Source organism: Ctenopharyngodon idella, chromosome 5, assembly GCF_019924925.1.
Source record: "Ctenopharyngodon idella isolate HZGC_01 chromosome 5, HZGC01, whole genome shotgun sequence".
In the NCBI taxonomy this organism is placed as follows: Eukaryota; Metazoa; Chordata; class Actinopteri; order Cypriniformes; family Xenocyprididae; genus Ctenopharyngodon; species Ctenopharyngodon idella.
The window spans coordinates 24,637,537-24,654,076 of NC_067224.1; the positions used below are offsets into that span (position 1 = coordinate 24,637,537).

Sequence of the window (16,540 nt, forward strand, 5' to 3'; positions counted from 1 at the left end):
CAAAAGTGACAGAAAAAAAGATTTACATTTAAAATAAATGCTGTTCTTTTGAACTTTCTTTTCATAATATGTATGAATGTAAATCTGTATCATATTCATATCATATTTTTAATCAAATAAATGCAACCTTCATAAGAGACTTCTTTAAAAAAAACATTAAAAAAATCTTACAGTAAATCCTACTAAAAATTCGATTTACTGTATGACATTTTCTATTAACTTCTATTAATTATCATTTTCAATTGTAATTTGTAGTGCCTGTAAAGCACACCAAAACTGCAACAAAGAAGTGAAACTGAACCGTGAAACAATGAATATTAGAGAGCATAAAATAGAGAAGAGAAAGATTTATGAAGTTTATTTTAAAAGGAAGTTGGAACAGTGTATGAAATGCAGGGTAAAAAATGTGTAGTGCCTGTTATATGGTATATAGGGAGTATATTAAAGAGAGATGGTGTGTAATGTAGTCTGTTTCTTCCATTTTTACCACACTAAAGTCCCTTTAAGGAAACTCATTTTACTCTGTGGCCATCTTTGTAACATCCAGGGCAGCTATTAGTAGTCAGGTAAGATTACTGGAATGGGGAAAGACCGAAAGACAAAACTGCTTTCCAAGCTTATATTTCAATAGCACATGTTAAATCACTAACAAAATCAATAGCCAGTGTTTTACTTCTGTCAGAGCTTCTCCCCACCTTTTTAGGAAGACAACAAACATTATTTAACAATATAAAATTAAATAAATAAAGCTTTAATGTAGGGTATCAAATAAAATCAGGCTTAATGCACAATGGTGTTAATTAAAACTCACTGTTGCACTATTATTAGAAATATGCAGTGTCAGAGGTAAGATTAGTACTCTTCATTTAAAATGACACAGGTTCAATTCCAAAGCTGGAATAAATTAATTTATCTTTTTTAATAAATTAAGAAAAAATTCAACTCTGTAGCAGTGGATGAATAACAGGAGCAGGATCTTTTTTGGTTCCATTTAGTTAGCAATTTCATTGACTTGACCTCAATGATGAATGCCGCATTTACTGTGACAGCCTCTTGAATCTAATCATGCAATAACTACTACTGTTAACATTACCTAAAAATACCTGCTAGAATGTTATAAACTCGACTGTTCAGCACAAAGGTGAACAAAAGATAATTATTGCATTTTAAGTTTATGAGCAATCATAACTTAAATATTTGTAACTTTACTATCTCACTCTGCAAACACCTCACGATGTGTGGCACACTTGGGCATCTTTGGAAATTTCGGATGGAAAAGCACATTGTACCCTCAGCACATACGATACTATACCCTAGTCACAATACACAGAAAACACATTATTACCCTCAGTCTCCGTTCATATGCTGTGTAATTCCCTTTGGCCTGTTCACGTCTTTGTCTCCACTCTATCAGGCTGTGAGCTGGTTCCCCTGGCAATGTGATGTTGCACCGTCCGACTGTGGGATGGACGAGGCCAGCCGATGCCCCTGGCAACAGCCCCGATGACACAGTCGGTTCAGTACTGAGAGTAACGTCCATCCCGCTGGCATATGTCACCCACAGAGAGCCATCATCTCGAACACCGTACACACTAACAGAGTGAGCTGGACAGAGAGAAATATAAGATTTAAAAAGTAGAAGAGCTATATAAGATTTAAAAGCATTACACATTTATTACATGAAATGAAGACAGAATTTCCATTTTGGGTGAGCTATCCCTTTAAATGTGGCTGAAGTGTTCAAATACTTTTTGGGGCCACTGTATTTGACAATCACAAAAAATTATTTGCATATTCACACACACACATACACTCTCTCACCTTGTCGAAGTGTGTAGATGGTATTATCCGCAGAGTGGTTTGTAATTATAATAAAGTTTTCTCTGTTCGAGGCAGTGGCTTCCACTCTGACAGCTTTCTCCATGTTTCCATGGAAACTACTGACCTCTCCAGTCGGCAAGGTCACGTTGATGAGGTGTCCGTCAGAGTTATACCTGCTCATGAACACATTTTCTGTTAGTCTGGTGTGTGTGTGTGTGTGAGAGAGAGAGAGAAAGACTGCATTAAAGTTTAAATGAGTGAGTGTAAATTCATGTATATGTAAGAGAGTTTAAAGGGGTCATATCATGCATTTTTTCATTTTATTTTTCCCTGACGACATTTTAAACGGCAGTTGAGGTTTTGTGTGCCATAATTTAGTTTTTCATGACAATTTTCCATCCTCTCCCTGACCCTTACAACAGCAGTAAACAGGCTGTTTTTTGCTGCCGTGCCTTTAAGACCTCAGTGTAAACGCCCTCTTCGCATGTGAAATGAGAAACAACGCTTTGCTTCACCTACACACGGCCTGGGTTTGCTGTTGGGTCCAATATAGTTCATGCTGCTGCATTCTTCAATAACAGCCTCTTTGCAAAGACTGAATTACATTGTGACAGGATCATAAAACAATCCACTGAAATGTGCTGAACTGTGAAGGTGGAACTTAAATGATCCTAACCTTGTTAAAAATAAACTTCAGTCACACTTTCCTAAAGTGTGACATCCAGAAGGAGGTTTTTATTGTCAGTTAAACGCAAATTGGAATATCAGTTTCTGTTTTTTAAAGTGTCTCTCCAGCTTGTTCCTCATTACCTTGCTGTAACCGTGCAGGTCAAAAAAAACAAATAGGTGTCATTGACATGTAAATGTGGTGGTTGTGTTAATTTATCTCATAATTCCAATAAATGATTGTTTTGGCCGTGTAACCTGGCTTAACACTCTTCACAAGTTATGATATTAATGCACCAATGTTCTGACATGTATAATAAATGGTACTTTTTAATAGGTTTTTTGCTCTTTTGTTTTGTCTCGTTACTAGGGGTGTGACAATAATATCACGAGACGATACACAATATTAGGTTCACGAGAACGAGATGATATTTTAACTATTTTTAAGAAATCTTCAATGACTGGAAAATTTGTATTTAATTCAACTGAAAGTCACAATATGCAAAACAATGCAGGTGCATTTTGAAATATATTAACAAATCTAGGGCTGTGACTTACTATTTTGGTTATCGAGTAATTAGTCAATTATTTTGATAATTAATCAGATAACATTTTTTTAAGTGAACAATAGCCTTTAAAATGACTTAAAATACATATATAATAACAATGAGGCAATAATAATTGGTTCAAATAAAGTACCAAAAGCAAGTAATCATATGGTTTTATTGAGGGCGCCAACGGCCTGGTTATTGTTGTTGTTACATTTTACAACATGGGGTGTGCCACACACGTCCTGAAAAGTGAAGCCAAAGCATTTTGATCGCCCCCAGGTGGCTGGATGCAGTATAGGTCATAAACCCCGCCCTCTCCTTGTAAACAAATAGGACATGAGCCAAACTAAACAATCAAATTACACTACAAATACACTTTTTTCCAAAGATGGTTTCTGTCATTTTAGGCAGTTTTTATCATGATGATGTAATTTTAAGTGTTTGTTTTTTAAATAAGTTTGGTTTTAGTTAGTTATTTGATACTCTAAAACGGGATGTGACGTCATCAGACTGTCCTCCAAAAAAAACCCAGACCCTATAGGTCATTTTTTTTAAGCACCTTATTACGACCTATATTTACGTTTTAAAGTCATGTGCCCTCTAGCTGTCGTAAAAATAATGACAGTGTCGTGTTACGTCTGTCGTCATGAAATGACGTATGACCGTCATTACTAATCAAAATGTGTGTTCATTTAAGTGCAATGTGTGGACTTTTTACACGGTCCCTTACCCACCATTTGTCCTATTTCCATTTAGCAAAACTAATTTTTTTATTAACAACTACACCTACTCCAACCCTAAACCTACCCTTAGTGATTTATAGTGCATATACACTTTATGAGCACATGCGTTCCCTGGGATCGAACCCATGATCGCTAATCACATGATTGCATATTGTTGTATATTGCAATGCTCTACCATTTGAGCTACGCGAAACCTGAAATATGACGCAGATAAAAGAGTACAATGCATTAAAATGAAAGTGTCCTGTTGTCGATAGGGGCGCAACTTTAGTAAACGCTCCTATGGGTTGTATTTCAGGGAAGTGACAAACGACCTATATGGGCGTATTGGTTGGAGGACATGTTGGACGACATGATTGACAGCTTCTCTGAGTGAAGTAGTCACGGAGGCACCAAGGCTTTTTTCGGGACATGATGTGGTTAGTAGTTGTATTTACCTTATTTTAACAAGCCTTCAGTTGTACTACAATCAGCTGACATAAAAATTGGAGCAGTCAGGCTACTTAAAAAAAATGTTCAGGGGCGCGTGCTTGCGATTGATTTTGCGGGAGTATGGGCGGGACCTTGATACCGCGGCTCCACTTCACACTCACTAATGTGCAGACTCAGGCTCCGCGACTTTTCTACAATGAAAGAGAGTGAAAGTGCGTCGTCCACCTTTTTTATTTACAGTCTACGGATCGAATTATTTAAAAAGATCAAGGAAATTTTCATGATATGATGACTTCAAATGCAGTTCTATTCCATAGGAGCTTCTTCACCTAATCCTGTAAATCGTAATGCAAAAGTACATAAAAAGTTGATTATCTCACTGCTGTGACAATTATTCAGCCTGAACTCCACCTCTGCTTCTATTCATTCATTAGGCTACTAACTTCATTATTAAGTAGTCCAGGGGTTATTAAGAGCTTTAGTCGAGTCTCAAGCTGCAGTCCTGTCTTTGACAGAAAGCCAAATCTGTTTACCTTCATTATACGCAGGGATTAGTGAACTCATGAACACTGTGCCAAGCACAAAGGACACAGTTTTATCCAACCGTAGTTTCCCTTGATGGACTTTTCACTTTGACAAAATTTTTAAGAAAGTAAAGACTGAATTCACCTACAAACACAGCAGCTTAAACAGCTTAGTGAATACACTAATCGTCTAAATGACAATTACAAAAAGGTTATAGGACAGAAAACATCATTAGCTCAGGATAAAAGTCCCAGAAAAGACAGAAAAACAAAAGTGTGGGTGTAAGATACATTATAAAGGTGAATGTTAACATCCGCTGATGCACCATAGAGGAACAGATGACTTGACATTTGAATCCGTGTGGTGGCTCATGGACGGTCATGAGATATTATGAGGGGGTGTACTTAGGACATGTTTCATTTCTCTTTCTCCATTTCTAGAGCAGTATTTAGAATAAACAACTCAAGCTACTTCATCTTCTCTGTCCCTGTTTTATTTATGTCTAATCAATGTCAATGCTAATTTCCATCATATACTTGTGTCTTGCCACCCACACTTGATGTAAAAGAAGAAAAGCTTTTCATTTGAGCTTTCAAAGGCCTGCGGTTTAGATCAAGAGACATCGGCCGCTGTGTTCTCCTGTACTCAAAATGTTGAGTCTGCTTGAAATGCAGGTTTCTTTCTCATCTACTTAAACATCTTAGGGAGTTTTTCTTTCCTTTTCTCACTCACTGGGGGGTTGTAAGCCACTATTTTTCCTTTCCTTTTATCTTCTTTATTTTTCTATTTTCAGTAAAGCTGCTTTGGAACAATGTGTATTGCAAAAGGTGCTATACAAATAAACCTGAATTGAAAAAGGACTAAATGGATTGACTGTGCAGGCATAAGCACCTAATCCACATGGTTTATGTTACTGTATTCTCATTAAAACTCTTCTGAAATCTTATTCTAAAGTTATATTTCTACATTTTCAGAAATGTGAGCGGCACTTGCCTGTGCAGGTTGTTGCTATGCGGTTGCTAAGGTGTTCTGAGAAGTAGGAGTCAACAGTAATAGTGATGCTCACCTTAGCAAGCACAACTAATATGGCTATGTGTCAAAACATAATGAGCTGCCTACCTGACAGCGTTTTTGGGTATCATAGGCACACTTGAATGTTAGAATTGATCATTCGAACGCCTTCGTCTTGCTTCACTGGTTGCCAGAAACTCGCATCAAGACACAAATGCTTGCATATTGAGCAGCCTCTCACTTTTGCAAATCAAATCATCAGGCACAAAATCACTTTCCCAAAATTTCACTATTCCTCAATGGTGAAATGATCGTGTTAACCCGAGTCTCTTGGCACCTTCAAAAGAAAAAAGGAAAAGAAAAGAAAAGTCTAAAGTGGGGGTCTCAAACTTGAAATGACTTGGGGACTACCAGCCAAATGGAAGGCCGGTTGAAGTGTTTTTACAGCCAAGTATTATGAGTTGAGAGGCTCATCTGTCCCTCATACCTAGCATAACTCTTAGGGCTGGGTAAATAATATCGATTTCTTGATTTTAATCGATTCTCATTTTTACGAACCGATATCGATTCTTAAATCCCAAGAATCGATTAGTCTATTCTGTTTTCAGTTGATGAATGAATAGAACATTGTAGCGCTCTTCCCATCTAATAAATGGCAATAAGCTTTGTGCTTTGTTACTTTTGATATGAAACAAAGTCTCAGATTTTAAATTCTGTCCATTTTATTACGAAATTCAAAAATAACCATTTTGGCACTGTTTGATGTGGCGTGACAGATGGCTGGAGCCTCAGATCGAGAGAGGCGGCAATGCGAAGCGCGCGTGAACCGATCATCTCCTCCGCTTTAATACCAGTTACAGCGCGAAATAAACATGAATGAATACCCAAAGGTATGTTCAAAGATACAGTACAACTTACCAAAATCCCTATCTTGTCTCATGGAATAGCTCAATCAGTGTTTCAAACGTGAAGGACGTCAATAAAACAGCTTGTCAGCAATGTCACGTAACGTCACATTTACCTCAAAAACCATATTCAGTGACCATAAACTCATTAGTCAGCTAGAAAACAGAACTCTAGAGAATAGCATTTTGCTAAATATGCACAATATTACACATTCGTTATAATTTCTAATGTTCTTCAATATTTAATGCATGTTTGAATAAATCCGTCAAGTTTTTATAACAGCCACCATTTAAATAATGTATTTCAAAAAACGAATTGGAGTAGAAATATAATTACATAACTGTAAAGTTAGTATTTTAACTTTATTATTATAAAAACTTCCTTAACTTCCACTAATTTAAGTGTTTGTATACAAATCAGTTAATTTTAACCTTCAATATTATAGTAATGTAGAACAGATTCCCATGTATTGTTTACAGCATTAGTTGAAAGATTTTTTACCTTGAGAAAATTTGCCATGTACTATAGACTAAACACATAAATGAACGGCAAGAATGCATTAAAGGTATTCGGTTTTCAGTAGGAAAGGTGTCATTTAAACGGCCCCTAAAGTAATAATTAACAATTTTTACAACGGAAGTGATTCAATCAAAATCCAACTTTAGCTCGATAAGAATTTTCCTATTGTCACTGTGAAGCTGCTTTGAAACAATATGTATTGTGAAAAGCGCTATATAAATAAATGAAGATATGTACTGTTCCTTATATATATCCAAAATAATCGATATCGAATCGAATCAAATTTAATCGAAATCGAATCGAATTGCAAGCTTGTGAATCGAAATCGAATCCAATTTTGAAATTTGTGTCAATACCCAGCCCTAATAGCTTGTAGCATGTTTAATTGACTAATGACGCCTGAGTTTGTATTCCTGCAATTTTCTGTTTGGTAGCTGTTCAGGTAGCTGGCCAAATAAGAGACCAGAAACATCACAAGCTGGCTTTGATCTAACACTTGATTCAACGCTGTTAATGCACTAAATCTTTCTTTAAAAAAAATAAATAAATAAATAAATCAATAATAAGTATAATTAATAAATAAATAAATCTTAAACTTTGTCTCTCCTTTCATCACTATTGTAGCTTTTTTTTTTCTCAGCAATTCTGGTACTTCTCATGTATCGTTACTAATGAATAACTTTCGTTGTATTCCTCATTTGTAAGTCACTTTGAATAGTGGCAAAATGAACAACTGCAAAAGTTAAACTGCCTATAATTCCCCAAAATGAAGTTTAGATAGGCAGCTTACTAGGTTGTGAGCTTTTTCTGAACACTTTCTAACGCAAGTCATTACTGCATGCAGATCAGATCTGAAGAATTCTCTGAACCACAGGCGCTTGTTGACGAGTCTGGAACACCTACGTTGGCGCATATTCTGCTTTGAGGTATGTTTCTGAAATATTCAGTACTTACTACTTCTGGATGAAGGGAACTGATCAAAGTCAACACACCGTTCTTCGGTGTTGTGTGCACAACAGAACGTTGCAACATAATTTAAATTAGCTTCCAAAGTGTTGCAGAATAAGCTACAGGCATCTAGTCAGGATAAAAAGTTGCATAGGAACCCATTTAAAATTGATAAACATATTAACAAAAATGGTGTTGCCATTCTAGAATAAAATTAAATTCATCAACATTACTTGCACTTAGTGAACAGTATCATGAACTAACAACAGCCAGTTTTTTTTTAACTATTTAATATTCAAGATTAATAAATTTTAACTTTTTAATTATAATATAATAGAACATAATTCTTTACTGTATTTGTGTTTTGTTTCATTCTGCTTTGTTTGTTCATTTTGCATTGTTGTAAAGCACTTTGAGAAAGCAACTTTTAAAGGCATAATACAAAAAAAACATAATATAATATAACTTGTAATATATTTAAATCAATTAAAAACAACCTGAATTAATAACTGCTGTTAAAATTGGTTTATTGTTAGCTCATGATACCTAGTGCATTAACTAATGTTAACAAATAGCAATTGTAAAGTGTTACCACCCAAAAAATATTGATTTCTTATATTATCATTTACAACTATTTCATAATAAAATTCAATTCATAAACATTAGTTAATTCATTCATTTTTTGTTAACATGAAATAACAACGAACAGTATTTTTAATATAATATATTTAAATAAAATAATGGTTGTTTATTGTTAGTTTACAATACCTAATACATTAATGTTAATGAAAATTAAGTATAAAGTGTTACCACTCAAAAAAAAAAAAAAAAAAAAAGGCTGCTTTCTGTTACTATTGTTTACAATTGTGATTTTGGTTATTATTGCGTTAGGATATGAGCAAAACTATGATTTTGGCACTTCTAGCCTAGACATTAAGCTGTTAGGTCAATGTTTGAGTATGGTTTGGTAAGTGCCAGCAGGGGGCAGTGTCTCACAACAGACTGAACGCAGGGAGACAGGCATGTGATCCGCCTCAACCCTACACCATGAGCTGCATGAGAACGTGTATGTGTGTGTAAACACAGTGTGTGAAAGGTCACCGAGTTGATCAAACAAAAAGGAGAGAAAGAGAGAGAGGAAAAGAAGCCCCTGACATTTTCGCACTAAATTAGAACTTGCAGCTCAGTCTCACAAATCCCTGAAAATGCCCATGCAAACAGTTTACACACACGCACACACACTCACAGGTACCCAGGCTCTTTCATAGTGAAATCAGAAGAGGATACAGAGTTCTTTTCTTTATTGGATAGATTAAGGCTGAGTGATTTTCATTGCAGCAGAAAAACACGCAGCTTGAGAAATCGAACTACTGCACTCTTTCAAATGATCTCAGGTAACACTGTCGATCAGACTCTATTAGATTATTTTCCTTCTGATAAATTCTAATAAAGCGTGATTAGATTAGGGGCAGGTAAAGATTAATCCATGCTGGGAGGGAATATTGTTTTTTATACAGTAGAAACTTGCCACTATTCTTGCTGATAAAATAGCCTTAGACTATCAGAGTGTGCAAGTGAGGCTGTGTGGCATGACAGCAGCCGAAATAGACTCTAAAGGAAGCAACGACAGGATATGACACACGAAAACCAAGACAGATCGTGCTATCATGCACATCTATAAATCAAGCGATGCAGCGCATTCTCCTGATGAGAGAGAGACAGACAAAGGGAGTGTAAAAGAAGGGCATCACTTACTCGTAGACAGTAGTCCAGCCGTTCTCATTGCTGATGGTAGCGAGCAGCCCCGTGTTGCCGTAGTAACTGAGCTGTGCGAGGTCATGCGCGAGAGCCGAGATGCGCTTCAGCATTCCGGCATTGCTGATAGTCAGCCAGTAAACCTGGCCTCCCGGGGCTACGAGCCACAGGGGCACGCCATTAGCATCCCGCCGCAACTGTGCTATCGTGCCCTCCCTGTTTGCTATGCTGCTCAGATGGCCCTCGGGGGTATATGTGAAGTTAAGTAAGTAGTCCCCGGTTACCAGGCTGCGGGTGAACAGGTGAGTACCATTTGGACTGAACAGGTAAAGCTCTTGATCTGCCACTGAGGTGAGCTCGTACAGCCCTACGGGAGTGAGCTGTGGATGGTTAGCGGTGAGCTGACGTATACGCACGTTCCCGAGGTCAGCGATGTAGAGGGAGCCATTAGGAGAAACTGCCAGAGATGAGGGAGACTTCAGCTTGGCGTCGCGAGCATAACCTCCGTCACCTAGGGACAAATTCATGGAGAGAATGAGAAAGAGACGGGAAAAAAAGAGGAAGTCTAGTTCATTAGGCATTCAGTGTTGGGCTTAACGATTAACCCTCAGAGACCCACTGCAGTAAAAGTGCAACACTCTTCTACATCAGTTAAATAATAAAGATTTTTCACAAATGAAACCTGCATATAACAGCATCCAGGTCTATTAAATGTGTCATACCAACAAGTTTGGCAGGAAAATATTTATAAATTGAATCTCACAACATGCCAAAGTCAAATTACATTCTGCCTACTGACACACATGCTGACAGTTTTAAATCAAATGCAGCAAAAATAAATAAATAAACAAAATAAAATTGACCTGTATTGTGTAATATTATACAATATGATGTTTTTTTTTTTTTTTTTTTTTTGGATGAATGAAATAAAAAGAAAGAAATATACTTCAGAAGTTTGGGGTTAGCAAAATGTAATGTTTTTTAGCAGATGCCTCTAATGCTCATTCCAGCTGCATTTATTAGGTCAAAAATACAGTTAAAACAGTCATTTTGATTTGTTACAAATACTTTTAGTAGGTAGCAAGAAAGCAATAACTAGGAAATGGCTAAGTAAAGATTCCCCAACAATTGATGAATGGATAGAAATAGTTAAGGAAATTTATGTTATGGAACATTTGACTTTCTCTCTGAGACATGCCCGAAAGAAATGTGAAGCATTCTGGGGAAAAATGGATATCTTATTTGAATACAAATTGAGATGTATATGCCTTTATTTATTTATTTTCATTTATTTAATTATTTGTTCCCTTTTCTTTTCTTTTCCTTTTCTGTTTTACATGATGTTGAGCACTTCTGTTAATCTATGATGATTTTGCCTGATGGTCTTTTTTGCCTGAGGTCTTTTTTTCTTGTCAAAAAAGGTATAAAAATAAAGTATATATATAAAAAAACAAAAACAAACAAAAAAAACCACAAATTTTGTGAAATATGATTACAATTAACTATTTTCTATTTTGATATATCTTCAAATGTAATTTAGTCCTGTAATGGCAAAGCTGAATTTTCAATAGCCAGTACTCCATTGTTCAGTTACACATGATCCTTCAGAAATCATTCTAATATTCTGATTTGCTGCTCAAGAAACATTTCTTATTATGAGACTATTAAACATCAGTGCTGCTTAATATTTTTTTGTGGAAACCATGATACATTGTTTTTCATGATTCTTTGATGAAGAGAAAGTTTAAAAGAACAGCATTTATTTGAAACATTATAATTGTCTTTATTATCCTTTTCTGAACAATTCTTGCTGAATAAAAAAATTAATTTCCTTAAAAAAGTTTCTGACCCCAAAATTTTGAATGGTAGTGTTTATTGTCTCAAAAGGGAAATTTGTCTTGCAGTACACATACACTAAACATTGTCTTTCTATATCTTTATACAAATAGGGCAATAAATAATATAACAGAGCATATACTCAATTGACTCTTTATAACAGAGCCAATTGAGTAAATAATGGATAAACTCTTCCTAATGATTTTCAACGTAGGCAAATAAAACATTAGCAAGTGTAAGAGGCCAGCTCTCAGATGAACATACTCAAGTTTCAGGCATCTAGCTTACTGGAAAGTCTTTTTATAGAAGTCAATGCAACTGCACTGTATGCCTGTATACATTTTGAAGTAATTCTTCCAGGATCATGAAATTTTAGAGGAATTAGCCTCCTAGCTTACTGGTAAATTTGTATACTATATTATAACAGTGGTGAAAGTTTGCTACCTTAAATTGCAAATTTTGCCATTTTTCTAAAGTCACTCAAGAAAAAATATGAATTAAAAACTTTTTTTTATATAACCAGTGGCTTACTAAAAAAAGGTTTAACATGGAAAAATAATATATTATCAGTATGAACAACCTCTGAGGGTTAAAGTAAATCACTGCGTTTAGCACTGCCATGTATGTTTGTCTCACCTGAGAAACACTCGCAGTTGGGGTCAATCTTACAATCACATTCACTGGTTGCTCCTGCGATTACAACCATTTCTCCATTTGTGGACACTTCTTGTACACGGCTGTGCTTCCGGTCATCGGTTTCAGCGATGTACAGAGCCCCTTGGTGGCTGACGGCAATAGCTTTCGCTCCCTCCAGCACAGACCGCACTGCTGTTTTTCCCAGAAGCACTGGTTCAATACTGGCCATGGGGCAATGGATGGGTCGTCCGGCAACCACTCGCACCTGCTGGGACTCGCTCACCTGGAGCACAAGGTTATTATCGAGAACGTAGAGAGAGTTATCCAGCGGACTCACTGCCAGGTCTGTAGGCCACTCTAAACGCACCTGTGGATACACAAATGTATATTATTAACTGTTATGAAGCTGAAGTGTGATATTCATCATAACAGATTTCACAGCCACTCTCATCTGCTTATGGTCTATCAGACGTACTCTCAGCAGCTGACAGGAAGGACAGACAATCTCATTTTGACTGTAATTATAATGATTTACATGTGATATCAGTGGGCAGAACTTTTCTACTATATATACAGGAAGAGATGAATCATGGGAGAATGTAAAAAATACAATGCGTGATGGCCCCCAAACAAGTGAAGATGAAGAATAGCTTGATATCATACTGTGACTTGTATTGAGTGGACATGGTTTGGATTTACAAAATCTGAGAGCGAGCAGAAAACTATTCTCTGCAAACTGTCACATGCCGGTCATCTGGAGGTGGAAACGCCAAAACTACTTTTCACCACTGGAGGTGGAAAAACCTCTTTTATCATCAAAAAATAAAGTTTGCTGAACTATGAAAGCCAAAATATGTGCCCTGCATCCACTGATCCATTTAACAACATTGGTTTTGGTGCTTTCAGTCTTTTGTTTTGAACTCAAGTGATACATAATGCAAAGTTGCTTTTGCACTGCCAGATATATTTATTAAAATATATATACCCTTCAGACTTGAATTTTTCCCACTGAGCAAAAAAAAAAAAAAAAAAAAAAAAAGTTATCCAGAAATGAGTCTAAATGAGTGTTTCAGGTCCACTACAATGGACACCAGGACTGAAGCAACATAAAAGTGCTCATATTTTAACATACATATGAACTAGATTTTAAACATACCATATACAGTATGTGAATGTTTTGAAGATTTTGAAAAGAATACACATACTGTAACAATAAGATGTAAAAAAAAAAAAAAAAAAAAAAAGGTAAGATGATAAGATGAAGTCTTGTTTGTTGCTTGCAGTGGATGAATGAGTAAGTAGTGTATATGTCTGTGTGTTTCTGTGTATTCACTCATATCACATTCATTGTTTCTGTTTCACTAAAACCAATGAAAAAAGTGAATGACAGCTTATAGTCATTTTGAGGACAAATAAAATCATATTGATAATATTAATAATTAATAAACATTACTGTTCATAAAACATTAAAATTAGAATTTGTAGCTCTGTATTTTAGCTTTGAAATGCTTGCATTAAAAAACAAAAACAAAAAAAACATTCTATTCATTAAAATAACCATGTCAACCACTGTCTACTCATAATAATGTAGGGGCAGGCAGCGGTAGCACTGGTTCGAAGTTGAAGAAAAAAATACCCCCGGGCTATCTACGCCTCTGATATAATCCATTTCCTATTAAATTTCCTGTAAAAATAACTATATTATGATATATACCATTACCGTGATAATATTTTAGTCATACCACCCAGCCCTAATGTGCAGCTAGGTAAAGAAAAAAAACATCTTGGTTGTGTGTGTGTCCGCAGCTGCCCGACAGCCGGACAGTATTGAGTGTGAAGTGTGTCATATCCCAGGCATGCTGGGAATTATGCAGATTTCAGTGCTTCTTTTACCCAGTGGCCTGCGGCACCTCATTCCCCCTTCTCTCTCTCTCTCTCCCTCTCTCTTTCTATCTCTCCTCACTGTCTGATTCTTATTCACACACAACACACCCCACCAGATGAACTGTGAAGAAGTGCAGCGTGTGTGTGTGTGTAGATGGGAGCAAGAGAGAGCGAGAAAGAGAGAGAGAGAGAGAATGAAAGAGAAATCAAGGGACAGTCTGCCAAAAATTGATGCTATTCAGGAGCGGGAAGAATTGTGTCTGACTTTGAAGGGAGAGCGGTCCTGCAGATTTAATGAGGACACACTGAGTTAAACTGCAGGGGGAGAGAGAGACAGAACGAGAGTGTAAAATAGATTTTTAAGAGCACTTTAAGAGAAAGATGTGGAATTGCCTTATGTTTGAGAAAAGCTTTACGATTTTAGTGTTCGAAATGGATAGAAAAAGGCTGAAACCTCAAAGGAAGGGGAGAGAATGAGAGAGAGGAAGAGAGATAAAAAGAAAAGTAAGGATGTTGCTGCAAGCTGTATAATGTAACTCTGTAGCACCAGAGAGACCTTCGGTATCAGCACTTTCTCACTCTTGAGGTGAACAGCGAAAAGTGTGTTTGCGTGAATCCTGTGGAGCTGAAGAAAAAGGTTGAAAGAAAGAGACAGAGAAGGAAAGAAAGAGAGGGTTGGTCCAGACTCTCGCTGTGTGGGGTGTGAATGATGGCTTTCCTTCATCTTTCAGCTCTTCAGCTTCTGTGTGCTGTTATTCACTTCATTTATGTGAGCATGTGAAAAGACAGTGACAGATAATTTTTCTGATGTCTGCACACAAACAGAAAGTTAAAAGAGTGTGTGACGAAGTTAACAGCGGTTATTAGACTGACAGAGGTAGGTCATATCTAAAAAATATCTTATACACACAAAAATGTGTACATTTGTGTGTATAAAATGTATAGGGCTGGGTAAAAGTACTGATTTTCCAATTAATCGGGAACTTAATTTGAACGATCCCAATATTGATTCTTAAATTCAACAAGATTTACCTTTATTTCTGTGTATGTTGTATTTGTACAGCGACCTAAAACATATTTGTATTGCATTCTGCTGAACTAATGCACTCAAATGCATAATTAAGGCCCTGTTGTTAATTTTCAAAATGAATATTTTTCCTGCATCTGTGTTTATGCACAACTTTTCAGTAGCAGCATTGATTCTTTGTAGCACGGCAAAAGAAATCATGTCTCACCTGACTTGTGAACATGAACACGCAGTTTGTTTTGAATGTGATGCAACAAAAACCCTCTATAAATAACCGTCTTTCTGTTGAGTTGTCCTTGTGTGTTGCATAAAAAGACAGACGTACAACACAATCTTGCAGATCGATTCACATACAAATGACTTTTTTTTTTTGTGAATTAACAATATACAGCATCACCAGTGTTAACAAACAAATGATTCTTATGGACAGGCTCTTTTTTGGCTATCAAAAACATACAGTGTGACCAGTGTAGCCCAATTCTCAAACAATTCTTATGAGCCGGTTCTTTTTCGTCAATCAAAAACATACAGCACAACCAGTGTTACTATGATAATGAAAAAACGACTCTTATAAGTTGGTTCTTTTGCTCAACAATGGTTTTAAAGAATTATCAGTTTTAAAAAACGATGATACCTGGAATTTCATATGATAGTAAAACGGACATTGCAACTAAAAAAATATATATACCCAAATATATTAGATTCTAGTCAGCAGCTTGTGAATCAAAAACAAATCAGGAAATCTGCATTGATATCAGGCCCTAAAAATGTCAAGTCAACATGAAAAAATTAAACCTATTTATTTTATTTTGCTTCATACATTCACTATAAAATCACCTTGGGACCAGTTTATTAAAAGTAATTGCAAAAATATCTAAGAGAAATGAAGTTAGCTCTGAGAAAAGGTCAAGCATCATTTGTTTGCAGAAGCAACTAGGCTTGATATTTTGTTTCCAATGCAATGACATTCATACATTATGTGTGATTTATTCTAAATACTTCTTGGAGCCACCATATGTAAATTTGTAAGTGTTTGTGTGTGTGTTTTGTTCACCTGGCTGATGTCCATTCGAGAGTCGCAGCTGATTGGCTGGGAGGAAGTGAGTCCGTTTGACCCAATGATGGTTGTTATCACTCCTTTGTCATCAATCTTACGGATCGTTGATCCGTCAACAAAGTAAATGAACCCGTGTTTGTCCACTGCGATACCTGCAGGACACACACATAGTCATTTCTCTCAGTCTCTTTCAGTTTTAATGTGCTTTATTGGCGTAACAAAT

At 36.2% G+C, this 16,540-nt stretch overlaps 1 protein-coding gene across 4 annotated transcripts in view; it reads right to left on the bottom strand.

Moving 5' to 3' along the window:
- The window catches only part of tenm1 (teneurin transmembrane protein 1), a 202,295-nt gene that overhangs the window by 11,035 nt on the left and 174,720 nt on the right, over nucleotides 1–16,540 (bottom strand). For all 4 annotated transcript variants that reach the window (XM_051895417.1, XM_051895419.1, XM_051895418.1 and 1 more), the window contains 5 exons: nucleotides 16,315–16,469; nucleotides 12,350–12,716; nucleotides 9,878–10,388; nucleotides 1,822–1,994; nucleotides 1,346–1,605 (listed from right to left, as the gene is read on the bottom strand). In XM_051895417.1, the coding sequence (XP_051751377.1) occupies nucleotides 1,346–1,605; nucleotides 1,822–1,994; nucleotides 9,878–10,388; nucleotides 12,350–12,716; nucleotides 16,315–16,469 (1,466 nt within the window). The remainder of the gene's footprint in view (nucleotides 1–1,345; nucleotides 1,606–1,821; nucleotides 1,995–9,877; nucleotides 10,389–12,349; nucleotides 12,717–16,314; nucleotides 16,470–16,540) is intronic.